The sequence below is a fragment of the Chenopodium quinoa genome, unplaced genomic scaffold (genome assembly GCF_001683475.1).
Source record: "Chenopodium quinoa cultivar QQ74 unplaced genomic scaffold, ASM168347v1, whole genome shotgun sequence".
NCBI classification, from domain to species: Eukaryota; Viridiplantae; Streptophyta; class Magnoliopsida; order Caryophyllales; family Amaranthaceae; genus Chenopodium; species Chenopodium quinoa.
The window spans coordinates 4,311,265-4,337,465 of record NW_018743252.1 but is presented as its reverse complement, the minus strand read 5'-3'; the positions used below and the strand labels follow the sequence as shown (position 1 = coordinate 4,337,465).

Sequence of the window (26,201 nt, the reverse complement as noted above, 5' to 3'; positions counted from 1 at the left end):
CGTGTCCAAAAATCAAAAACGTCAAAAATAAACCGGACACGGTTTTTGGAGTGTCCGAGACGTTTTGCCCCGTGTCCCACGCGTGTCCGTGTCCGACACGCGTGTCGACTCGGACACGCCTGAACTTACGAGTGTCCGTGCTTCGTTGATTTTCAACACTTCAATATCTGATATCAACCTTTTAATATCTTATATCAACATTTCAATAAATGATATCAACCATTAATATCTTAAATGAACAATTTAATATTTGATATGAGCATGTTAATATCAAATATCAACACTTCAATATTTGATATATAACATTTTCAATATATGTTATTATTTTCATAAAAAACTGATCTCATTAGCTTTCTTCTGTACTTTCTACCTTTGGCCTTGGGTGTCTGGGTACATACCTGATATGTATGACATTACTAGAAAAGACTTATTACGACAACAAAAAACTGCCGTTGAAAATACCTAAAACTATCGTAAATAATGGTAACGACGGCTAGTCACTGTAATGAAGCTCGTTGCAAAGGAAATTTACGACACAATGACAGCTTCAAAACCGTCGTTGTAACTAACTTTACGACAAATTAAAGCTTTCAAAAACTATTGACGGCTCAAAACTGTCGTAATTAAGGTTGGTTACGACGGCTTAAAGCCATCACAAAGACTTGGATAAAAAAAAACCCCACAAACTGATTTTATGGGTGGGGTTGAGGAATGGGGCGGTTTTGTGGATGAGGCTGAGGAGGGCTATTTCGGGGTGGGGCTCGGGTAGTTAATGCCTTGATACAGGGTCAAACCTCATATGAAACCAACCATATATTGTATATCTAGAAATAATGGAGAAGAAACAAAATTTTTAAGAAATGTACAATTTAAGAACTAAACAAAATAGAGTAATTGTTCTATATACATAGAAAAAAAAAGCAACAATTTTAGAAGCTATTGCAACATTGTCATCTCCAGCAATACAATCTAGCCTTCTCGTATGATGAGTAACTAGGTTGGGGTTCACTCATGCTGCAAGGAAAAGAGGCCTATAGAGTAGGCCGGGGTGAGCATGGGTCGAGTATCCATGCCGTTAACATTATCGGTTTGGGTACCCGATAACCAATAACACTAAAAATGATATCCATTACCCGAACCAATAAGTTTGGGTACCCAAACTTCGGGTACCCGGATTTTCGGATCGGACATCGGATACCCAATATGATATCCAATAATGAAAATTTAGACTTTATAATATAGTTAATATGATATCTTTCAACACTAATCAACAATAATACTACATGATCATGACCAAATTACTAATAATTACTAATCATTTAAATTATGAAGTGATTACGAAGTAAAGTAAGAGTTTAGATTTTGGATGAATAGATTTAAGTAGGAAAAGAAAAAATTGCTTATCGGATCGGATCGGGTGACCATTAATTTTAAAATGATACCCAATAACTGTACCTGATAACAAATTATCGGATCGAGTACCCAAATCGTTATGGTTATCGGAATAGGTACCCTAATTTGTGTATCTTCCATCCAAACTCAATGATGAACGACCTTTTAACGCAAAGTGGTCAAGTTCCGCATCGGAATTAAGAATTGCTTGAAATCCTAACCCATTTTTATTTTAATCCACCTGATTCAATCCATTCCTAACCCAAACATCCATTCAAACTTTTTTTCGACCCCAAAATCCACCAATCATAGCCCAATTTCTCTTTTCGATGACCTTAGTCCAACACCGAGTAAATTTGAATTTTGTGGCCCATAACATTGACTCAAATCTTATTTTGTTGAATAGGCCGTAAAACACTAGTAGAAAAAATGAAATAGGCAGCGCACTTTTCGCACCGGTTCTTGAAAACCAGTGGTAAAAGAAATGAGCGGGATTGAGAAAAAGACTTTTCGCACCAATTCCAACCAAACCGGTGCGAAATTATATTTTTCGCACTGGTTTGAACTGGTGCAAATTAAAAAACAAAAAAAACAAAAAAAAAAAAAAGAAATACTGGTGCCCCTTAAATTTTCTAAACCCTTTAATTATACTCCCTCAACTCCTCTTTCTCTCATCCGTCTCTCTATTTCTTCTCTCCTCTCTAATCTCTCGTTCTTTTCTCCTTCTCTTTCATCTCTCGTTCTTCTCACCTTCTCTCTAAGCTCTCGTTCTTCTCTCCTTCTCCCTAAGCTTTCGTTCTTCTCTCCTTCTCCCTAAGCTTTCGTTCTTCTCTTATCTTCTTCTTCCTCAATTTAGATTCCTTAGTTGAATTTTCGAAACCAATCACAACAATTTTCGAAACCAAGCACAACAATTTTCGCCTTCACCGCCTCCGCTGTCAATTATTCGAACCATGCAAGCATCAGCCACCGTCATTAGAACCAAGCACAACCGCAACAAACTTGAATGAATTTTCGATTTGAAAATCAGAAATTTGAGGTTGGGGTTTTTGGGTTCTTTAGGTTTTCGTTTTGGTTCAATTGACGTAATTGTTGAATTTTTTGGGTTTAATTGATGTAATTTATTCGAAATTTCTGGTTTTTAGGTTTTGGGTTTTGGGTTCTGGGTTCTATGTTTTTCTGATTTCTTCTGGGTTTTTCTGGGTTCCAATTTGGATTTTTAGTTTTTTCTGGGTTCTAAATTTTTGGGTTCTAGATTCTGAATTAAAAATTTCTAAGTTTTTTTGAATTCGAAATTTTTAGGTTTCTCTGGGTTCAAACTTTCTGCATTTTTTCGAATTCGAAATTTTTGGGTTTTTAAATTTTTGGGTTCTAAATTTCTCTGGGTTTTTTTAAGTTCAAAATTTTTGAATTTTTCTTTGTTCGAAATTTTTGGGTTCTGGATTTTGAGTTCAAAATTTCTAAGTTTTTCTGAATTCGAAATTTTTGGGTTTTTTTTTTGGGTTTTTCTAGGTTCAAACTTTCTGGATTTTTTCGATTTTGAAATTTCTGATAGTTGATATTTCTTTGTTCTTTGGATTATAATTACTAGATCTTGTGGGTTTTACTAATTTTGGTGTTTTAATTGATGCAAGTAGTATATGATGATAATTTCTAGGTCCTTAATGATATCATTGCAAAAATTAGATGCGAGTATGGTGATACTGCACATAAAAAAGGATTGAAGATGTAGATTTTGGTGTTTCGTTGTTCATTGTTGCAGTTATATATATATATATATATATATATATATATATATATATATATATATATATATATATATATATATAACAATTTATTTGGATGAATATATATGTGATTAATGTATATTACGATTCTAGTGTTTTGTTGTTAATTGTGTGTTGATTTGTCAGTGAGGAAAAAAGCCCTCACGAGTAAAAATAAAGGTGTAAAAAAAATACCCGAGCATTACGTTAGTGAGGGAAAAAACCCTCACCGTTGAGAGCTATGGAAAACGCACAAGAGTTGAGGGGAAATACTCGTGAACAGTAACCGGTGGGCCCCACATGTACACGCTGCTTTCCCTTTTTTTTTTTCCTTTCTAGCTTGCAAAACGACGTCGTTTTGCCTTAAAGAAGGGCGAAACGACGCCGTTTTGAGGGGCAAAAAGGGAAAAAAATAAGGGGGCAGCTGGCCTGACGCGCGTCAGACCCAGCCAATGGGGATGCGACACGCGTCAGGCTTTGTCCTTCCAACCAATCAGATTTTTTTGCTTTTATTACAACGGTTATATTTTTGTAAGGTAAATATAACCATTGTAATTATAAAAAAAAAACAAAATTCACCAACGGATAGATTTTTTTTTCCTCTATAAATAGACATGCATTTTGATATATTTTGATATACTTTCAAAAAACCCATAAATACTACAAATTTCCTTCTTTTCCCAATTTCTTTGAGTTATTTTCATCATTTTTATTATTATTATTATTCGTGTTATTATAAACGGAAACAATCCCAAACACACCAACTACCTAACCAAAATAAAAATGTCTTTCATTTCTTTTACCTCAAGCTCCTCTTCTGATGATTTCTCCAAAAATCATGAATTTGATTGCTTAGTTGATGAGTATGTAGCAAATCACCTACCTCATAGATTACTTCTTCTAGACCAACCACAAGAACCTCCACTAAATAATGAAACTGGACTATCAACGGAGCCCAAAAGGGATAGGGAAAGAGAAAAAGGGCATGTGCAACTATACAACGATTATTTCGCGAATAATCCAGTGTATAACGACAACCAATTCCGACGTAGATTCCGTATGCAACGGTCATTGTTCTGCCGCATTATGAGCAAAGTGGTTGAGGGGGATCAATTCTTCCAGCAACGTCGAAATGCAGCTGGGAAGCTTGGTTTATCATCGTTGCAGAAATGCACCGCTGCAATAAGAATGTTAGCGTATGGCGTAGCCGCAGACGATGTGGATGAATATTTACGTCTCGGCCAAACAACCTCTAGGCAGGCATTGCAACATTTCTGTCAAGGGGTTATTTCACAATTTGAAAGTGAATATCTACGAAAACCTACAGATGAAGATTTAAGGAGAATCCTTCATCAAAATGATCTGCATGGTTTTCCAGGGATGATTGGTAGTATAGACTGCATGCATTGGGAGTGGAAGAATTGTCCTACTGCTTGGAAGGCACAATATGCTGGTCGTAGCAAGAGTGCAACTCTCATTCTTGAAGCTGTTGCTGATCAGGATCTATGGATTTGGCATGCGTTCTTTGGAATGCCTGGGTCATGTAACGATTTGAATGTCCTTTACCGTTCACCGGTATTTGATGATGTTTTACAAGGTCATGCACCACCCATAAATTTTACGGTTAATGGACATCAATATGAGTTGGGCTACTACTTGGCCGATGGGATTTACCCGAGATGGCCAACTTTTATACAGGGTATAACACATCCTCATGTTAGAAAAGACAAGTTGTTTGCTGATCAACAAGCAGCAGTTCGGAAAGACGTCGAACGGGCTTTCGGAGTTTTACAAGCTAGGTTCGCTATACTACGACAACCAGCACTTGCATACGACGAAGATATTCTCTGTGATATTATGAAAGCCTGTATAATAATGCACAACATGATCGTCGAGGATGAACGACACAACTACGCACGTGCAGATGTTTTGAGACGATACTACGAAGAAGATCGACCACAACGTACGGTGAGGCGGGCAGACCCGAGCACAAGTGCCACGGTGTTTAACAACGAGCCATTTGAATTCAACGTCGGGCGACCACCCAACATTGATTTCAACACGTATTTGGAGAGAAGGATTTCCCTTCGTGATAGAGAAATTCATTCATCTCTGAAACAAGATTTAGTGGAGCACATATGGCAGAACTTTCGTCATAATGCGATTGAATAAATAATTTTTTAGTTTGTTATTTGTAACCGTATCGTTATTTATGTTTTAATACTCGTGTTTGTATTTTATTTTAGTAGAACCACTTTTATCTAGTTCGTAATTGTACCGTTATTTAACATCCCATGTGTTTGTATTACCGGTATTGAAGTTCCCATGTGACTATTTAATGTGTTCATTACAAAAATGTGCTACTAATTCAAATGTTAAATTATAAATAAAACGTAATTGAAAAATAAAAAAAATATTATTAATTATAATTAAAAAGTAATTGACAAATAAATAACAATCTTATTAAGTTATAATTGAAACGTAAATATAAAAATTATAAATTTTTATTATATTATTTTTAAACGTAATTGAAAAGTAAATATAAAACTTATAAATTGTTATTAAATTATACATTTTTATTAAATTATTTTTAAACGTAATTAAAAATAAATTATTTTCACATATTTTAATTGTATTGGAAAATTAAATATGTAGTATAAACATTATTTCAAAATAAAGATAAAATAAAAAGATGATGTGTATTATGGTGGGGTATAGTAAATAGTGGAGGAAAAAGTGATGAGCGGTTTTTTTCTCCTCATTGATGTAGTGAAAAAAACATTTGATGAGAGAAATTGTATGGGAGGAGTGAGAAAGTGGGTAGAGAGAGATTGAGAGGTTTTTTTTTTTCCTCACTGCTGATAGTGGTCTAAGTGGAAAAATGCAAATTTTTGTTTTTATTTTTGTAAGGCATAATTTTTTTTTTGGTCGTTGTATCTTAATTCATAATTTTTTTTGGGCTTTTTGGCAACAATTTCCTTTATTTTTTTTATTTTTTTAGAGAACTTTTCACACCGGTTTTGAACCGAACCGGTGCGAAAATTTTTTCTTTTTTAGCACCCCTCAAATCTACACCTATTCAAAACCGGCGCGAAAGGGGGGTTTTGAACCGGTGCAGATTTACATTTTTCGCCTACTGAAATAAGCTTTCCAACGATATATCACAAGCCCAATTTTAATTTATACCGAAGAAAATATGAGGAAAATACTTAAGTTCGGCCAAAAACCAACACCCTTGCACTCAACTGAGTCAAGACCTATCCTAGTTCTAATTGGGATGGAAAGTAGACTTCAAGATCTTTCCAAAGATATAATCTATGCCTTAATCCGAGTAATTGATTAAAAGTTCTGGAAGTTTTAAAAATGAGTGAAATTTACCAAAAGCACTGCGCCACAACACGCCAAGTCGTGCCACGGTGCATAGTAACGTGTCATGATACTTTTTCCGTGTCATGGCAATTAATTTTATTTTTCCTTTTTTATTTCCCTCCCGTCACCTAGCCTATGAATACCGAACTCTTTTCTAGGTTTTCGGACACTAATTCTTCCGCAAAACAGTCTATTCTACTCTTTTGATACTCTTAATCCTTATTCTTTCAAATAATTTGAAATCTCTTTGCAATACTTGGAATTCTACTCTGAAACCTAGGCGTAAAAGGTTGAATTTATGATAGTTTGGACAAATCTAAACTTTTTTTTATTTTAATTTGATTCTTTCAATTTAATTTATACGGAATATTTTTTTTATTGTTACTAACAATTTATTCATGATATAACAATTGAAAGGAGCACGCGCAACATAAGTAAATTATTTAACTTATTTAATTTGTTAGTATTATGATACAGGATTTTTAATATTTATTATTTTCATGCTTATGATTTAATTTGTGCTAATTAATATAATGACGTTGCTTTTAATATTTTGTCATATACTTTTATTTATTCTTAACACCCTTTTTCATGTTTAATTGGAAATACGTAAATGAAAATCGCACCTAATAAGATAATTTGGATAACCGGATTAAGTAGGTTCTCTATTAATCTTGAAGACATAAATAAGTGATCACAATATTTAAAATTTTATGTGCATTAAAAATTCAACCTAGTTTGTTAGTTTAAAGCAAATTAAACTTTGATTTTATGTCTTTTGAATCGCAAATAATACTTTTCGCAATAAAAATTGAGTAGAGGCCAATACAGGCGAAATTGACCCCTCGATTCAATTTCGTACCATCATCGTCCCAGATCCTCCAACTGTGGTTCGTGACCCATATGAAGTTAATAATCTAATGGATTATGAATGGGGTGTAACCTTCATGTATTAAAATTGGTTGTTGCCTTACAAGTTCCTTAAAATGTTGTTGGCGGCTCCTAATTTATCCATTGTCCCGGCCCTAATGGTTAAAATGTCAAATCCAACTTCCTATGATACATTGTCAAGCGTATTTATACATGCTTAAGTAGGTGCGCTTTGATTGACGCCTATTGGGCAAAATTATTTTAAATTTTTCGTAATTAACCAACCAATATGAGTAATTATAGTAGAACAACTGAATAATCTGACATATATATTAACTAAGTAGGCCAATCATTAGTAGATTTCAAAACAAAGGGTGGGTGCCAAATAATTGGATGTATCCTTAATAACATAGAACAAAAAGTGAGAATACTAGGCAGGGGTTCAGGTTAGAAATTACTGCAGTAATATTCAGAATTAAATACTATTACAATTGTTTCAAGGTTAGCATTAACTTACTGTTGAAGATACACTTTGAATAGGCACTAAAACATGATTATGGACTTGATCAAATGGTCAAGTCTAACAGTGATCTGACTGATCTCACCAAAGTGTTAACACAATATATTTCTTTACACATTGTAACTTGATTATCTTCTTGATCTGCGTGACTACAAAGAGAAAAAAGCAATATACAGAGTAAGAATACTCAATCCTTACTAGTATTCTCTGTAAGGGACATGTTGTATAAGAGGGAAATCTGGTCCGTGCGACTTTTGGCATCTTTTGGACAGCTTTGGACATCGTTGAATCACAAGTTTTTGTAATGACTTGAGGTCAGCAAAAGACTTCGGAATTTCTTTCAGTTTTGGGCAACAATGTATATCAAGCTGTTGCAAAGTAGATAGGCTACCAAGTGACTCAGGAAGTGTTATCAGGAAAGGGCAGTTCCGAACAGCAAGTGAACGGAGCTGTTTGATGTCGCCAATCCACTCAGGAAGGGATCTCAGTTCGTAAAGTGAATACAAATAGAGTCCCTCAAGTTTATGCAAGGAACAAAGGCCGTTCTTAAGTGACTCTAAATTGAAGATACTGATCAGTTTCAGAAAGCGGAGGCTCTTGAAGCATTTCCAATCTTCTGAACTGTTTAACAGTTTCAACTTTTTGCAATGTTTGATTTCTAATGTCTCAAGAGCAGAAAGTTGGTCCATGTTTCCAACAGTAATGTCTACCAATCCATTGCATTCGTGAATTTCTAGTCGTTGAAGAGATGTCAAAGATCCTAAAACCAATTCTTCGAGTTCTGGACATCTTCTGATTGCCAGGGACTCTAGAGCATTAAGATTTCTGATTGGAAAAGTGGACTTAAGTTGGGAAACTGAGACAATTTCCAGCTTCCTCAGCGTGGCACCAGGAGACGGCCCTGCACTAGTTGACAAGAGATGCTTTAGCAACTTCACATGTATATCATGTGCCTCTAGTGACACAAGACTTCGCAGCAGAGGCATCGATGACATCTTTGGACAATTGCTCACACAGAGTGTAAGATTACGAGAAGGGATTGGGTATTGTTGCTTACGTGACCATCGTTCCAATCTTGGTAAATTGGCCAACAACAGGTATTCCAAAGAAGGAAAATAGTGTCTAAGTGTAGATGAATCAGAACCTGTATTGTTGCCACTATCAACATCATGCTCCACATATTCCAAGACATTTAGGTCCCAAAGTTTAATAAATCTCAGATGAGGCAATGAACTCAGAGATGGTAGATCTTTGCATCCTCGACAGTCTTCGATATATATAGAAACAAGGCTATCAAAAACAGCCTTGCCAAACATAAGTTGTAGGGGAAAATTTTCTCCCTTCCAATGGCAGACTGCTAGGCTTCTGAGACCATGAGGCGGCTGCAAGTAATCAAACTTTTCCAGGTTGGCTGGTTTTGAATACGAAGATGACCATACCAATGACAAGTTTATGACGCTCTCAGGGAGGCATTTTGAGGATACACCGAGTCTGAGGTACCTCAAATGCTTAAGCTCTCCCAGGGAATGAGAAAGGTTTTCACAATTCACTGCTACCAAATCCAATGCTTGTAAGCCTGTCAATTTTGAAATGATTTCTTCCAAGTTTGGGACATTCACCGAGTTATGTAATCTGCTTGGCAAGAAAATAAGGGACTGCAATTTACCAGCATTAAGCAGCCAACTCGGTGCTTCCCATGAACTTTCAATAGCGAAGCTCACGTGCAAAATATTAGCATCATCAACCTCCCTAGTTGGTTCCTCACCCAAACAAAACTGAGTTTTCGCCACATTCTTGAGAAACTCATTCAATACGTAGTGCGTCTTGCAGAAATGCTGAACCACAGCACCATCTCTACTAGTGACTTGAGAGAAAAACCCATTATTGAGTAATTTCTCAAAATATTCTTCACCAACCAACTCTTCTGGCCTTCCTGTATCAGTTGATAAGTAATCTTGAGAAGCCCACAGATGTATCAAATCTGTCTTACTAAATTCGTAATCCTTCTGCAACAATGAAACATAACGAACACACTGCTGAATCTTCAACTGTAGATCTTCATAGCTTATGAGGTTGAATTTTGAATAACTAGATTCTGATAGATCTTGTAATTTTGTTATCAAATCATCAGCAAAATTCTCCCATTTTTGTACTGTATGCTTAAAAGAAAGAAAGAAAGCAATTGTCTTCAGAAGGCCTGAAGCACCGGCGTATTTGCTACTAATCTCCTTTTCTTCTTGTAGCATAGAAGTTGATTCAATGGGGGCACCTTCCGGCATCTTCAAGGGCTCCAACATTCCAAGTTTGTCCTTACTTGATGCAGTTAAAATTACTCTGCTTCCATGACTAACGTCCCGTAACAAGTCCTCTAGAAAAAACCCAAGACCAGTCTGTGTTACTCCATCTAAGATAAGCAAGTATCTTTTGCCATCAACATTGGAATGGAAATCCTTTAGGATGTCTATATTAGAAGTCTGCTTTCGAAAGACTAGATCAAGTAGTTTACTTGGATGTCCATGGTTCATGTCACACATGCACACCCAATGTCTTTCTTCAAAAGAACTTCGAACACGATTGTCGTGATAAACACGTTGAACTGCAGCCGTTGCTCTTGTCCCAATGATTGGGATAGCCAAAACTCGTTGATCAAGGTTGAAGTTTAAAGTCATCTCTATGAGATGTTGAACATTGATTCCACCATAAAAAGCTTGCTCTAAAGGCTTCAACACAGAGTCCTCTTGTGTCACCCAACGTGACAATTTCTCTAAGATACTCTTAGCATCTTCTTCATTTTGATCACCTACATGTGAGACACCCCAAGAATTAACAAAAGACCGGAATAAATAAATAAAACTATAGCCTCTTTTAATAAGGGCATTCCATCACGTTCATACTTCCGAAAGGCTAACACGCGCAGTACGCTCACCATAGCTAGTCATGTCTGAGGCGCTCTTTCATCGATTCGCCCTTGAGGGTGTTGGGCTTATTAAGTTAACTTATTAAATATTAATTTGTTGTTTTGTTATTAAATTATTAATATTAATGAACTAAAATTATGTTTAGTTCAATTTATTTATTTGTAATTATCTATTCTAATCTAAACTTTTTTATTTTTGAACTTATTCATTCTAATCTGATCTAATTTGCTTGTCTAATCTTACTAAACTTTGATCTTGTACGCTAATTTATACGGAAAATATATTTCAATGGGTATTGTTCATAAGGGAATCGATTTGCTGCAAAATATTATACTCACACTATTTTATTCAAGTGCCCTGAACCAGTGACTATCATCGGCTGTTTTAATGTAAGTTTTCACTACTATTTATAGCAAGTTATTCTTTTTTATGTACATATAATTAGGGGTTCTGATGCGCACAATGTGGCTAGTATTTTGGAAAGAGTTTTTGTAATTGGCCCTAATGTCCTATGCCTAATCATATGGTGTTTTATTATAACTATTTTCATATAAACAATAAATGTATTAAATGTTGTGTAACGTTCAATGTTCAAAACTTTAGTAGAGTTAATTTAAATATAGTGAGGAAACAACAAAAAATATCAAGTTCTAGAAATGTAAATTTTGATAAATTTATAGTACATATAATAAGAATTAAATAAGAAAGGCATCACACTAAAATAGAAAGTGTAAAAAATATACAAAGTAGCATCGAATATAATAAATGAAATGAATACAACTTTTTCTGTAATGATAATTAATCAATTTAGCCAGAGGTTTCAATTTTTCTTTAATGTAATAGAAAGTTAAATATAAAACAATTTCGCTTTATTTCAGGTCACAATTGTCAACAATAATAATACGTCCTTTCACAAGTCTTCCAAATAAAATGACCTTTTGAATATTCTAGAGTTAAATAACCTTTGACACGCATCTACTCTAAATGGATTAAAAGATCATAACCTATAAAAACACATTAGCCTAGAAACGTGTCGCATTGTTATTAGGTAGGCTAAATTGTATTTTATCCAACATCTAGCTTGATTAGTTGCGGGAGTGAACTAATTGAGTTGGGAATTCGTATGTCTTTATGTGCAGAAGTGACTTGATTATGCTAATTCCGTCCACTTAATATGACTATCATGTTAGTCATCGTAACGTAGTATGAGTGAATGAATCACTATGCTTACATCCCCTAATTCCCCTGTGCTTTCTTATCATGTGATGAAGCCTTTGATCCGCTTGATTGTGATAATGCGAGGTTGGTGTAGGTGAATGGGAGCAGTCGAAAGAATCGAACAGGGAGGGGGTTTGATGAGTTTTGTTTTGTACTTTCTCCGTTTCTTTTCAGTTGGCACGCTTCTTTAGTCACATTTGCCAATGCACAAATTCAACCATTAATATCTTTAATCGCCAATAAACGATAATTATAAATTTGATATTTTGATAATATATATCGCGACAAATTTAACAAGATCCTACATGATTATATTTTTTTATTATGTATAAATCACAAAACACGGTCAAAGAGAAGTGTGTGAATAGTGCTAAAGTCAAAACGTGTCAAAAAAACAGAAGATATTATTTTGTTTATTTATTTTTTGCTTACATTTTATTTTTCTTCTTACTTCTTTTATTTCCTTTTCCTTTTCCTTTTTAAGTTTAATTCTTTTATTTAGACTTGTAATATAAAAACCCTTTTTTTTGGGTTATTACTCTCTTAGATTAGGCCTCTCTCTTTTATTTTTTTCTCTTAGGTTTTCCGGATTAGAATTAGTTTATGGTTTTTAGAGAGGGATAAAGGGAGAGAAATCAAAGAAAGATTAAAGCTTTTGGATGATTGTTTAGTGACAAAATGATTTGAAGATTCATCAATCAATGAGCATTTCTCAAATTCTTTCCTTTTTATTGCTTTCACTTAATTTAGTGTTCTATTTTACCTATTTTTCTTAGTTTTAATGTTTATTTGTTTGTTAGTTGTTATGCTAATTAGTTGTTAATCCTTGTTTAGATCTGAATAGTTTTGTTGATCTTGCTTACTCTTATTAATTTTAATTTGTGTTTAATTTTTCTTTGATTATAGTCAAGGTTGTAAACTAGGGGAGGAGAAGAAGAGTATAGTGAAGATTGATTTCAAATGTTGACGATTGATTATAGATTGTGCATGCCTTATGATGGTTGGTAATTGGTTTAATTCCTTGGGGTTTTTCTAGTTAATTAATCTCAAGTTATGTATCGCTTTTAAGCTAGTTGTGTAAGAGTGAGCTAGGTCAGAGTGTAATTTATCCAATATCTAAAGCATCAATTAGTTTCGCGGGATTAAACTAATTGAGTAGGGAATTCGCATGTCTTTGTGTGCAAAATGACTTGGTTAGGCTACTTTCATTCACTTGTTATGATAAAATTATCATGTCATTCATCGTAGTTTGAGTGATTGAATAATTACTATGCTTACATCCACCAATTTCCCTAGTGCTTTCTTATCTTGTGATTAAGCATTTGAGACATCTGACAGTGATGATATGATGCCAGCAGTGGCGGACTTGGGCTTAGACCTGGTGGGTCAAGTGACTCACCAGGCCCAAAAAAAAATTTTAAGTTATTTTAAAAAAAAAAAAAAAAAAAAAAAAAAAAAAATTAAAATCAGTTTTCCCCAAAAAAACCAAACACGAATTCAGTTCAAGACTTCAAGCCCTAGCCTTCTTCTCTTCGTGACTTCGCCTCATCTCCATTCTTCAGTTTGCGGCGTTCGCCTCTTCGCTTCGTCCCAGCCAGGCAGCCAGGCAGCCACCGTTCTCTTCGCCTAATCGCCTGGTGGTCGGACGTCGGTGGTCGTGGACTCCGTCCTCTTCGTGGCTTCTCGCATAGTCGCATAATCGCATTTCGAAATCGCTACTCGCTAGTAAGTTGATTTCTAATTTTTATTTTTAATTTCTAATCTTCAAATTAATTCAGTCTAATTAGTTAATTTTATTAAACTTTGGTTTAAACTTTGGTTGATTTGTTAATTTGTAGTTGGCTGTGCTGCTGAATTGGCGAATTGCTGTCTTGCTGAGTGCGTGCCTCGGTGCCTGAGACTTGAGTGCTGCCGACTGCCGTGCTGCGGTGCTGGCTGACTGCCCGTGGCCCTATTGCAGTGCTGCTCCGCCTGCTCCGCTGCTCGCCTCCGCCTAGCAAGGACGCAAGGTAGGTAATCAACTAATCATCAATTGATTTTTTTTGTGAAATCTGTTTTGTGTAATTGTGTTTTGTGTAATTGTGTTTTGTGTAATTGTGTTTTGTGTAATTGAAATCTCTTGAACTTATTAGTTATTACTTATGTGAAATCTGTTTTGTGTAATTGTGTTTTGTGTAATTGTTTATGTGATTATGTCATTATGTGAAATTTCTTGATTTAGACCATTTAGTTGAATATTTATTCAAATAATTTTTCTGGGGAATATTGCTTGATTTAGTTCAATAATTATTCAAATTTCAGAATGAAGAGAAAACGTACTACAAATGAAATGCAAAACATTACTAGCTTCTTTGCTAAAAAGAATCCTACTCCAACTTCTCTTCCACATCCAACACAAAATGAACAAACTATAACTCCACCTCAAGAAAGTGAGCAACTTTCATCTCCATCTCATTATTCAACTCAAAATTCCCCTCAAAATGAACAAGGCCAATGTTCTCCTAATGCCCCAATCTTTGGAGAAAGATTAAGTGAACATGAATTTGCTAATCTTCCACAAGATCCAGGAAAGAGGAGAAAAATGAGTCAATTTCATAAAGATGATAGAGATTTAGTGAGAAGAATTTACATTCAAAGAAAGCCTTGTCGGCCCAAAGACTTTACATTTCCTCAAACTTCTATTTTTGGCAAAAATCGTCGCTTTTGTGCTAAGTGGTTTGATACTTGGACTTGGCTTGAGTATAGTGTGGAAAAGGATGTTGCATATTGTTTCCCTTGTTATCTATTCAAGGATGAAAATGCCTTTGGAGGTGATGCTTTTGTTAGTGATGGTTTCAAATCATGGAATCGATCGGATTTAATAAGAAAACATGTCGGTAAACACTTGAGTGCACATAATAATGCTGTTTTAGCTATGGATTTGTTCAAGAAACAAAATTCAAGCATCACACAAGCCTTAACAAAACAAACCGCTGAGAGTACAAATGCATATAGGACGCGACTTGAAGCTTCAATTGAATCTATCCAATGACTTTTACTCCAAGGGTTGCCTTTCCGTGGTCATGATGAAAAAGAAAGTTCCTTAAGAAGAGGTAAATTTCTTTCACTTTTATCCCTTATTTCCAAAGGTAATCCTGAATATTCTAAAGTTGTTTTCAAAAATGCTCCTAGTAATTGTCAACTTACTTCTCCTAAAGTCCAAAAAGATATCATAAATGCATGTGCAAAAGAGACCACTAAAGCAATGCTTGAAGATATTGATGGTGGCTTATTTTCTATCCTTGCTGATGAGTCCGCTGATGTTTCTGACAAGGAACAATTGGCTCTTTGTTTGAGATATGTTAATAGAAAGGGAGAAGTGTGTGAGCGTTTACTTGGTATTGTGCATGTTGTAAACACTGCTTCTTTGACTCTCAAAACTGCTATTGAATCCTTATTAATGGAGCATTCTTTGTCTTTCTCTCAAGTACGGGGTCAGGGTTATGATGGGGCAAGTAATATGCAAGGTTCTATTAATGGCCTTAGGACTCTTATAGAGAATGAGTGTAAAGAAGCTTATTTTGTCCACTGCTTTGCTCACCAACTTCAATTAACTCAAGTTGCACTTGCTAAAAAGAATTCAGATTGTGCTTGGTTATTTGTTGATGTACTTGCACCTCTCTTGAATTTTGTGGGGGGTTCACCAAAAAGGAAAGAGTTTCTTCGTGAAAATCAAGCTCAAAGAGTGGTGGATGCATTGTCTCTAGGTGAACTTGAAACGGGTTCAGGTTTAAATCAAGAACGTGGATTAGGTAGACCTTGTGATACTCGTTGGGGATCTCACTTCAAGACAATCTTGAATGTACTTGATTTATTCCCTGTAATCCTTGGTTCTCTTGAGGATATTGCAAAAGTATCTGATACAATAGATTCTAATAGAGCTCAAACACTTACAAATCTTCTGATGTCCTTTGATTTTGTGTTCGTGGCACAGTTCATGGTTAGTATATTTGCGATAACAAATGCTTTGAATGTGGCCTTACAAAAGCACGATCAAGACATTGTGAATGCAATGGCCATGGTTAATGTAACCAAGACTAATTTGCAAAAAATGAGAGATGAAGGATGGGATTCTCATATGGAAAAGGTAATTTCTTTTATTGGTGACTATGACATTGCAGTTCCAGATATGGAGGCTAAATATGTTGTTCCCGGGAGGAGGTTGTTTAGAGGTAAATGCCCACAAGTGTCTAATCTACATCATTTTCGAGTTGAAGTTTTTTTTGGTGTCATTGATCTTCAGTTGCAAGAACTTGAAAATCGATTTCCCGAAATAACTAAAGAACTACTTGTGTGTATGTCTTGTTTGAGTCCTATGGATCGTTTTTCTAAGTTTGATAAGGAAAAATTGATTAAGCTTGCAAAATTCTATCCTAATGAATTTCCAAGTTCAGAATTGATAGTCTTTGGTCATACACTTGATAGTTACATTTGTTCTGTTAGAGGAGATGAAAGGTTTTGGAATTTGAAGGGTCTTAGTGATCTTTCAATCAAATTGGTTGAAACGGGATTGTCTGAAACTCATGATAGGGTCTATTTACTTTTGAAGTTGGTGTTGCTTCTTCCTGTCGCAACGGCAAGTGTGGAAAGGGTATTTTCTGGCATGAAGCAAGTGAAAGACAAACTACGAAATAGCATGGGAGATCAAATGTTGAATGATTGTTTAATTACTTATTTGGAGAATGATTTGTTTTTGAATGCTAGCATGGAAGATATCATGAATCGATATCAAAACATGAAAACTCGTCGAGAACTATTGTAATAAGTTTGCATTACTATTTAGTTGTCTTTTGTAGTATTATATGAACATTTGGTTGTATTTTGTACTGTTTGAATATTTGGATGTATTTTTTAGTACTATTATTTGGTTGTTTGGTAAAAAAAATTTTTTACATATTTGATTATCGATTGTGACTCACCAGTCGGAAAATCCTGGGTCCGCCACTGATGGTGAGTGGCAGCAACCAAAAGAATCAAAGAGGGGGATAAAGGGTCTGATAGGTTTTGTTTTATACTTTTCCTCCGTTTCTTTATGGCTGACATGTTTCCTTAGTCACGTTTGGCAATGCACAAATTCAACCATTAATATCTTTAACCACCAATTAACGAAAAAATAGATATCATGATGAATCTAATTAACAAGATTCAACTTGTTTATAGTTTTTTTATTACGTTTACACCACAAAAAACGGTCAAAAAGAAGTGTATGTGTGAATAGTACTTTAATCAAAACATGTCAACTAAAAAAAAACGTGGTAGTTTTTTTTATTTATTTATTTATTTTATTTTTACATTTCATCTTTCTTCTTACTTCTTTTATTTCCTTTTCCTTTTTTAGTTTAATTCTTTTATTTAGGCTTGTAATATAAATACCCTTTTTTGGGGTTATTATTCTCTTATCTCTTAGTCCCTAACTAATTAGATTAGGCCTCTTTATTTTATTTTTTTCACTCTTAGGTTTGTAGGATTAGGAATAGTTTATGGTTATTAGAGAGAGAAAGTGAGGGAAACAAAGAAAGATTAAAGCTATTGGATAATTGTTTGGTGACAAAGTGATTTGAAAGAGGATTCATCATTCAATAAGCATTTCTTAACTTCTCTCCTCTTTATTGCTTTCATTTATTATTCTATTTTACTTGTTTTTCTTAGTTTAATGTTTATGCTTTATTTGTTAATTGAGTTGTTAATCCTTGTTTAGATCTTAATAGTTTTGTTAATCTAGCCTAGTCTCTTTACTTTGTGTTTAGTTTTTCTTTGGTTATCATGTTTAATCTTTTATTTTTAGGCTGGGTTGTAACTAGGGGAGGAGGAGAAGAGTATAGTGATGATTGATTGATTATTAATTGTTTATGCTTTGTGATGGTGGGTAATGGGTCTAAGTCCTTCGATTGATTCTAGCTAATTTATAAGTTGTGTATTATTGCTTCTAAGCTAGTTGTGCGAGAATGAGCAAGGTAAAAGCATAATTTATCCAATATCTTGCTTGATTAGTTGCGCAGGAGTGAAATAATTGAGTTGGAAATTCGCATGTCTTTGTGTGCGGAAGTGATATGGTTATGATTATGTCGGTCGTCTGTAGTTCGAGTGATTGAATTATTATGCTTAGATCCCCCATTTCCCCTAGTGCATTCTTATCTTGTTTCATCTCCTTTTTAATTAGTTTATTTGTGCAATTTCATTTTAGTTGTTTAATTAATAAATAAAAATACCAAAAACATCACCCTTGTCTCAACTCTAATTGCAAATTGGTTTGGATTTCTTGTTCGCTTCTCGGTGGAAGAATGACCCTATTTGTCATTATGTTCAAATTATGGTAGCTAATTAAGTTGTTTGACTAGGTGTATTTTAACGATATAGATGTATTTAACGCCCAAGCAATCACGGTTCGATGGCTAAGGTGGGGATTTTGGATGAGTGCGTCGGGGTGTGATTTGTATGATATTGCGTAGGTTATGCTCATCCGGCGGGGGAGGGGGTGGTCTAGGAAGTGGATCTGGGTTTATGGTTAGGGGTTGTACGGTGGAGAAGGGTTTATACAAACAAAAACACTTTATATAAATTTTATTAATAATTTTTTTTAAAACCAAACCAAGCACAATGTAACACATGTGTCTGGTTTAACCTATTGCTATTTTGAGTAGAGGTGATCAAAAAATTGGGTCGGGTCAGGCCTTAACATGATATGTCATGCTCAAACCCGCAAAAAAGTAGCGGGCTTGTCGGGCTTTTTCGGGCCGAGTTCGGGCTTTTAACTAAAAATGCGTTTTTATGCTTGCCCAAACCCGCCCTATTTTCGGGTCGGGCCGGTATTGATCACCTCTAATTTTGAGCAGATGCATATTAAAGGTTGTACCAAAAGCTTGTTTTATTTTAGAATGTTTGGCAAATTGTTATATTATTTTTGACAAATTTTTCTTTATTTAATGTAATACGGAGTAAGATAAAAGCAGGGCAGAGCCAAGATTTTTTATTAGGGGGGGCCAACTAAATGTCTTAATATCTCATGGACAGATATAATATTCAAATGATGTGGAAAAATAGTGAGACCAAGTTTTATTAAAAAAATTAATGAAAATGTATGGAAAAGGGAATTTAATGCCTAGGGTTGTGCTATAACTTATTATTCCCTCCATTTCATAATAATCGCAAAACTAGGTGTTGTACAAGCTTTTAGAAAAATTATAGGGTAGTGACCAAAAGATGAATTTTATAATATAAAATAGGAAAATTGTAAACTAATAATCCCACCTTTAATCGGTCTTCCACAAACAATCCCACCTTTTGAAATTTCGGAAACAATCCCACCTTTGATAGGGATCTTCCACTAACAAACCTTGACCGCTTGGATTGTTTTGCTAACCGGTTTTATTAGGTTACAAGACACGTGTTGACTATTGATTGGTTTATTCTATTTTTTAAAAATTAAAAAAAAAAAAAAAAAAACCAGCCACCTAACGACCCCCTTTCCCTTCCTCATCCTGCCCCTGCCTTCCCCAACAAATCAATCAGCCAATCGGAAGCTTGACAAAGGGGTTTTTTTAGGGTGGTTAGGGCGTTTTCGGGGGGAGTTTTCAGGGCTAGGTGGGGATTTTGGGATCGGGATGGAGTTTGTCATGGTTGGGGGTTGATTTTTCAGGGATGGGTCTGGTTTTATGGGGGCTTGAGACGGAGTTTGCAAGCTCCAAAGCCCATAATCGACCCCAATTATTCCTTCTTAATTTAATTTTGGGCATTATTTTACCTATTTTAGGGCTGATTTGTGGGTGTGAATTGATGTTGTAGTTGTTAGATATGGAGGATCAGCGGCCTGCAAGTAGGCGCTGCAGTGGTGGCGCGTTGTGCGACGCTGCGTTTGAGGATCGATAATGTGTGGGATTTTTGTTTGGAGGGTGGGTTTGTTGAATCGCGGCGGAAGAAGTCGTGGATGGTGGGTGTGGGGTTTTCGGCCTTTAGCCTTTAGGTGCTGCTAGAGGTTGCGTGGGTGTTAGGGGGCTTGCTGGTGGAGGAGTGGAAAGGTGTTTATGGTTGGTGGTGTTGTGTGAGGGTTGCGATTGGTGATGGCTGGGTGAGTGGTGGCCGATGACAAGTGAGGAGTTGAGGAGGTGGTGGACCGGTGGTAATTTTGGTGGCAATTCATAGAAGGAACTCAAGGAAGGTGGAAGAAGATGAATTTAAAAAAAATAAAAAAAGTTTGACCGGTTTAACCGGTTATAGGTCATAGGGATCGTTTATGGAAGATCCATGTTAAAGGTGGGATTATTTCTGGAATTTCAAAAGGTGGGATTGTTTATGGAAGACCGACTAAAGGTGGGATTATTAGTTTACATTTTTCCTATAAAATATAGTTAGATATATGTAAGTGTTAGTATAAGAGAAAAATGATAATAAAAAAAGATAAGTTAAAAAGTAGTGTAGGTAGAGTTGGCAGGACAGAGAAATAATAAGATAGTAGTGGGTCCTTATCAAATAAGGAAGTATTTCAATTATTATGAAACGGATGTAAAAAAGAAAGTGTTGCGATTATCACGAAATGGATGGAGTATATGAAATACTCATAAAAAAAATCTCTACAAAGTACTTGTACAAAAAAAAATTTAAAATTTGAGGAGCAAGTCTCGATCTTGTGACCTCCAAATATATTGCTTTACTCTACTACCAACTCAACTATGATGCATTCAACATAAATCTTTGCTTCATTTAATATATAATCAAAACCAAGGGGGTGGCCATGCACTACTAGAAATAGGTCATTTTCCGACAGAATTGTTCCGACCGACCAAAATTCCGTTGAAATTTTAGAACTTTTTCGACATAATTAGGGTCTGTCAGAAAATTCCGTCGGAAAAAGTACGTTACGACGGAAAATCCCTCGGAAATATTCCGACGGAATTTTTTCCCCTCGGATTTACAGATTCCGACGGAATATTCCCTCGGAAAATTTCTTCCGACGGAAAATTCCATCGAAAGCTGTACATAGCGAGGGAAAAAAATCCGTCGGAAATTATTAATTTCGAGAATTCTGTCGGAAATTTCCGACGGAATTTAATGCCCTTCCGACGGATTTTTGAATATTTTTTTTAAAAAAAAAAAAAAAAAAACCTAGATATCCCGGATTTCTCATTTCTCTCTCCTCTCCGCCTCTCATCTCCTTCCTCTCCTCTCTTCTCCTTCTTCTTTTTTTGTTTGTCTTTCCTTTCTCCATGACCTTTCTCCTTCTTCTCTTTCCTTTCTCCTTCTATTTTTTCCTTTCTCCTTCTTCTATTTCCTCTTCATTTTCAATCTCAAATTAATCTTGGTTTTTTTTTTCTCAATTTCCGTAAAAACTTGCTATGGGTGTTCGGATTTTCGTCAAAATTCGCATAATTATCAATCATCACTGGCGAAACTATCTCCACCGACATCAACACAACCACCAAGAAGTGTTCTCCACCGACATGCGGGCAGAGCTTCACGGGATTGGTTGAGAAATCGAGACCCACAACTGAGTAACCGGCATTTGGACAAAAAATTTTTGACTTTTTTGTTTTTTTTTTCTAATTTTGATTTAGATTTGTATAATTTGTTTTTTTTCATGTTTTTTTTTATTTTTTTGGATTTTGATTTTGTATTATTGAACTTGCTTATTAGATCTGTTTTTTTTTTTAATTTGTATATTCATTTTTTCTGTTCTCGTATTAGATCTGTTTTTTTGTTTTTTTTTTTTTGGATTTTGATTTTGCATATTCAATTTTGTATTATTCAATTTGCGTACTAGATCTGTTTTTTCGTTTTTTTTTTTTTTTTTTTGTTTTTGAATTTTCGTTTTTTTTTATTCTGGGTGGAGGTGGTGGTTGTCCGAATTTGGTTGTAGTAGTGGTGGGTTGTGGGTAGTTGTGGGTTAGGGGGGTTTCGTGGGTCGGGATCTGGGTTGTGGGGGTTTTTGTGGGTGGTAGTTTGAGGTTGAGGGTAGGGGGGTGGGCTTTGGTTTTGTGGGTCGGGATCTGGGTTGTGGGGGTATTGTGGGTGGTGGTCTGAGGTTAAGGGTAGGGGGCAGGGGGTGGGCTGGTGGTGGGGGTGGGGTGGGGCTTTTTTTTTTTTTCCGACGGAATTTTCCATCGGAATATCCCGCCTCTGACGGAAAATTCCGTCGGAACATCTCCCCCACCGACGGAATTTCCGTCGGAACATATCCCACTCCGACGGAAAATTCCGTCGGAACCTTGCGACGGATTTTCACTCAAAGTCGATAAAAGCGCCGACAGAACAAAATCCGTCGGAAAGGTCTATTTCGACGGAATATCGCAAAATACCCACAAAAGGTCTTCCGACAATCCTTTCCGACGGATTTTTTCCGTCGTTGATTGACTGTTTTCTAGTAGTGATGGCCCCCAAGCCCCACCCCCCCTCCCCCCCCCCCCCCTCCCCTAGTTCCGCCACTAGACAAAAGAAAAGAATTTCTCAAATTTTTTAATAGAGGCACATATATAAGTAAATATTTTAAATGTATAAACGTTCGTACACTATTATAAAAGTTCTCTCAAAATTTTTCATAAGAAAAAACAAAAAACCAAGAATTATTGATATAGCAAGTGCTCTAGCTGATACTTAAAGGGGATATATAATTTATTTATTTTTAAATAAAAAAACCATCACTTCTACTTTATACGAAATAATATTTTTGTATTAGCAAAGGACATTCCATTTTTTTTTTAATGCTAAAATACAAGAGTTCCTACACTTTTGTGCTCATTCCTTTGGCGCACTTATAAAAATCAAGGGAGTAATTTTGTTGTAAATTTTTTTTACATGGTCGTCAAAGTTCTTAAACGAAAGGATGTTATTGGATTCATTTTAATTCATACTTTTTTTTAATTTTTATATGTCTAGATTTAGAGATATATGATGTTTAAATAAATTACATCTTGAAAATCAAATGAAACAATCTTTAAGGTTCTAATTATGATGAAGGGAATTTTTATTTAATTTTTTTTTTTATAGTGGGAAGAGGCATGGGATATTAATTACACCCCTAAATCCAACATTACTCACATTAGGCATGTTTTTTGCACATTAAAATTAATTTTTTAAAAAAAGTCAATAATTGTTATTGACAGATACAATAGAAAATTGATAAAATTAAGTTCAAATCAATAAAATTAAAACAATTTCAATAATAATAATATTCAAAATCTTCACTTTGATCATTTTGTTTCTAATATACAAAAATAATTATTAATACGTAATTTGTTGATTTATCTTAACATCCAAGTTTTCAAACTACTTCGTATTATATTTCTATAATGGTCAAGTATGCTACAAACATTTCTCTTTAAAGGGATAAAGGGAGTATTCCAATAAAAACACAGAATAAATAATCCTGACAAGCGTGATTTTTTTTTTTTTGGTTACCGCCTTTCTTAGTATAGGTTGCTTGTGTTTATAGGATATATGGTCATACATTGGATTTGAAGGTATTTTTTATATATATTTTTGTAATCTGATGAACAAGCTTGAAATTGATTAAACGAATCTTTTATTTAGACGTAACAATTTAGTGATCGGTAGTTTGGTGCTACCCAGACCATGCTATTTTAAAAAATCTAGATTCACCACTGTCATTAAACGATACGTACTAAAATGAAGAGTAGATAAGATAGATGATTAATTACCTTCGATGAAGGATTTCAATTTAGAGAGCACATCTTTGAGACTTTCCTCTAGAACTGCGCCTGGTACTTGAAGTTCGGACTCCGCAACTTCAAGTTTGCCTTCAATAATTTCTAAACTATGCAACATATCATTCCCACTCTCACGTGACAAAGTTTTTTCATCATTTTTTAATTTCTTTCTGATTTCCCAAACATCATGCCTTAGCTTCATTGCTTCTTCCATTCTTTTCCTACTTTTTTGCCTTTTTTATGGAAAAATATAAGATTATGTTTTCCAACTCTCGCTTCTTTGATATTTAACTTTTTTTTTTCTTGAGGAATCAAGTTAACTCTTTGATTATTAAAAAAAAAAAAAAAAAAAAAAAGGTTAACTCTTTGATTCTTAACTTCATTCGTAGCTCACTAGCTTTTTCTAGAAGGTAATTTTATGTTTGAATTGGTCAGCCGTTGAGCTCTAAATATTCATATTGAAAATACAAGTTTATCTTTCAAATAAATAATCACACGACATTGTCGTAAATAAATCATTAAAGAAAATTTGTGAGAAATGTCCTTTTAACTGCTCGAATTTGTGAGAAATATCCTTATTTATAAAAAGTGGCAAAAAAGGTCTTTATATACCATTTCAGTTGTAAGGAGGGACTTTTGACCGATATTTCGATGATTGACTTTATTTTCCGGCCTTATTTTGTTTTTTTTCTCCCTTTTTCCTTTTTTCTCTCCAATTCCAACTAACCCTAATTCTTCCCCCCTATTTCTCCTTTCTCTCTCTAATTTGCGAGCCCTAGTTTTCACGAAGTAACTTATTCACATTAATAAATTAGAGAGTTGAAGGAGAAATAAGGGGGAAAGAATCAGGGGTAAGTTGGAATTGGAGGGAAAAGGAAGAAAAAGACAAAATAAAAAGTTATTTTTTAAAATCACGTGATAGTTACTAGTCGGAAAATGAAGTCAATTACCGGAAATTGGTCAAAGGTCCTTCCTTACAACCTAAATGGGAAATAAGGACCTTTTTTGCCACTTTTTTTTATATAAAGACCTTTCTCACAAAGTCGACCACTTCAAAGGACCTTTCTCACAAATTTTCCAATCAATAAGTATTTCTTAAAAAATGGATCCCACACTCGTAGTGATGATTGGATAAATTTGTATATTTATTTACCAAGATGTCATGTAGTAAACAAATACGGAATTTTCTATCTTTTTTTAGGATGCCCACCCGGTTCACCAGAGCTTAGCTCCGACTCCAGCCGGATCCGATCCAAGTCGCACACCTGGCTTATGGTGGGTGAGTCTCCCAACAAGAGTTTATGCTTACGGTGAGGCTAATGAAAACCCGAGACCTCTCTTAAGCGACATCAAGTTGCTTACCACTTGAGCCATTTCCTTCACAAATATTAACTTGGGAATCCTCGTATTTAAACTCCCTCTATTTCTTTTATAAATTACACTTTGACCGACATAACTAATTTAATTGTCTTTAGTAAAAAAATAAAAAAAATAAAAAAAAAGTGTAAGTATGATATTAAGGTACAAAAAAACAAGAAAAAAACTGGAGGTAATAAGAGCATTCTCACCAATGATCAAAAAATAGTTTTACATTCTCTCTCTACCCACTTTCTCACTCATTCTCATGGCCTTTTTACACCATTAATGGAGGATAAAAAAAATAAAATAAAAAATAAAAAATCATCATTATTCCCTCCGTGTTTTAATAAGTTTACATTTATCAAATACGATCGTGATTTAACGAGTGTTACACATACTCCCTACTTTGACAAAAAATTACATTTTATTATATTATTTTTTTCCATTCATGGTTCCTACCCAAATTCACTACTCATCTTTTTTATTATTTATTTCCTCTCACATTCATTACTTTACAACAAATTATTAACCTAATTTTAATACTTCAACTACCCCACATACCTCTTATATTTTATTTAAGTTAATTAAAATGCCTAAAATTGTATGTTAATTAAAGTAAAATAATTATTAAAACACGGAGAAAGTACCATTTTTCTTTTTTGAACTCATTACAATGGACACGCACATGTCTCCACCTTATTGTCCCACGATTTTACCCTTAATATGGATTCACATGTGAATTATTTGCTGTTATTGCTGAAAAATAACAACAAAAAATCTTAATTAAGTACCTACTTTTTTAGGTTGATGAAGAAGAGGAAAGTTTTGATTATTACTGTATCTTTTTAATTACCTTCTCTATGAAATTTACTCATTGATAGTTAATTGTACAGATTTTTAGTTCTCAACTTTATGCTTTACTTTACTAAGATTGTTGATCAGAGTGATGTGTTGGATAGTTTAAAAAAAAAATTAAAAAAAAGGTGTGTATTTAATACGGAGTATTAATTAGAGCTAATTTTTCTTGTAAAAACTTCAAAATGCAGAAATTCTTGCGTGGACCTGAGATTTATATACACACATAACTAACGTT

At 34.7% G+C, this 26,201-nt stretch overlaps 2 protein-coding genes across 2 annotated transcripts; one reads left to right on the top strand and one right to left on the bottom strand.

Annotated features, from left to right (window-relative positions):
* The first annotated feature begins 3,941 nt into the window (after positions 1-3,941).
* Positions 3,942-5,330, top strand: LOC110734879. Its single transcript, XM_021915008.1, has one exon. The coding sequence runs from the start codon at positions 3,942-3,944 to the stop codon at positions 5,328-5,330; it is 1,389 nt and encodes a 462-aa protein (XP_021770700.1).
* Positions 5,331-7,839: 2,509 nt separating this feature from the next.
* On the bottom strand, positions 7,840-25,826 carry LOC110735055 (putative disease resistance protein RGA1). Its single transcript, XM_021915183.1, has 2 exons — positions 23,741-25,826; positions 7,840-10,717 (listed from the first exon to the last, which is right to left on the bottom strand). The coding sequence occupies exons 1-2, from the start codon at positions 23,961-23,963 to the stop codon at positions 8,115-8,117; spliced, it is 2,826 nt and encodes a 941-aa protein (XP_021770875.1). The 5' UTR covers positions 23,964-25,826; the 3' UTR covers positions 7,840-8,114.
* Positions 25,827-26,201: the final 375 nt, after the last annotated feature.

Excerpts from the sequence above, each read along its gene's own strand:
- LOC110734879 (XM_021915008.1), top strand. The coding sequence starts at position 3,942 with ATGTCTTTCATTTCTTTTACCTCAAGCTCCTCTTCTGATGATTTCTCC.
- LOC110735055 (XM_021915183.1), bottom strand. The coding sequence starts at position 23,963 with ATGGAAGAAGCAATGAAGCTAAGGCATGATGTTTGGGAAATCAGAAAG. Across the intron at positions 10,718-23,740 it reads ATTGAAATCCTTCATCGAAG|GTGATCAAAATGAAGAAGAT; the intron begins GTAATTAATCAT and ends TCTCACATGTAG.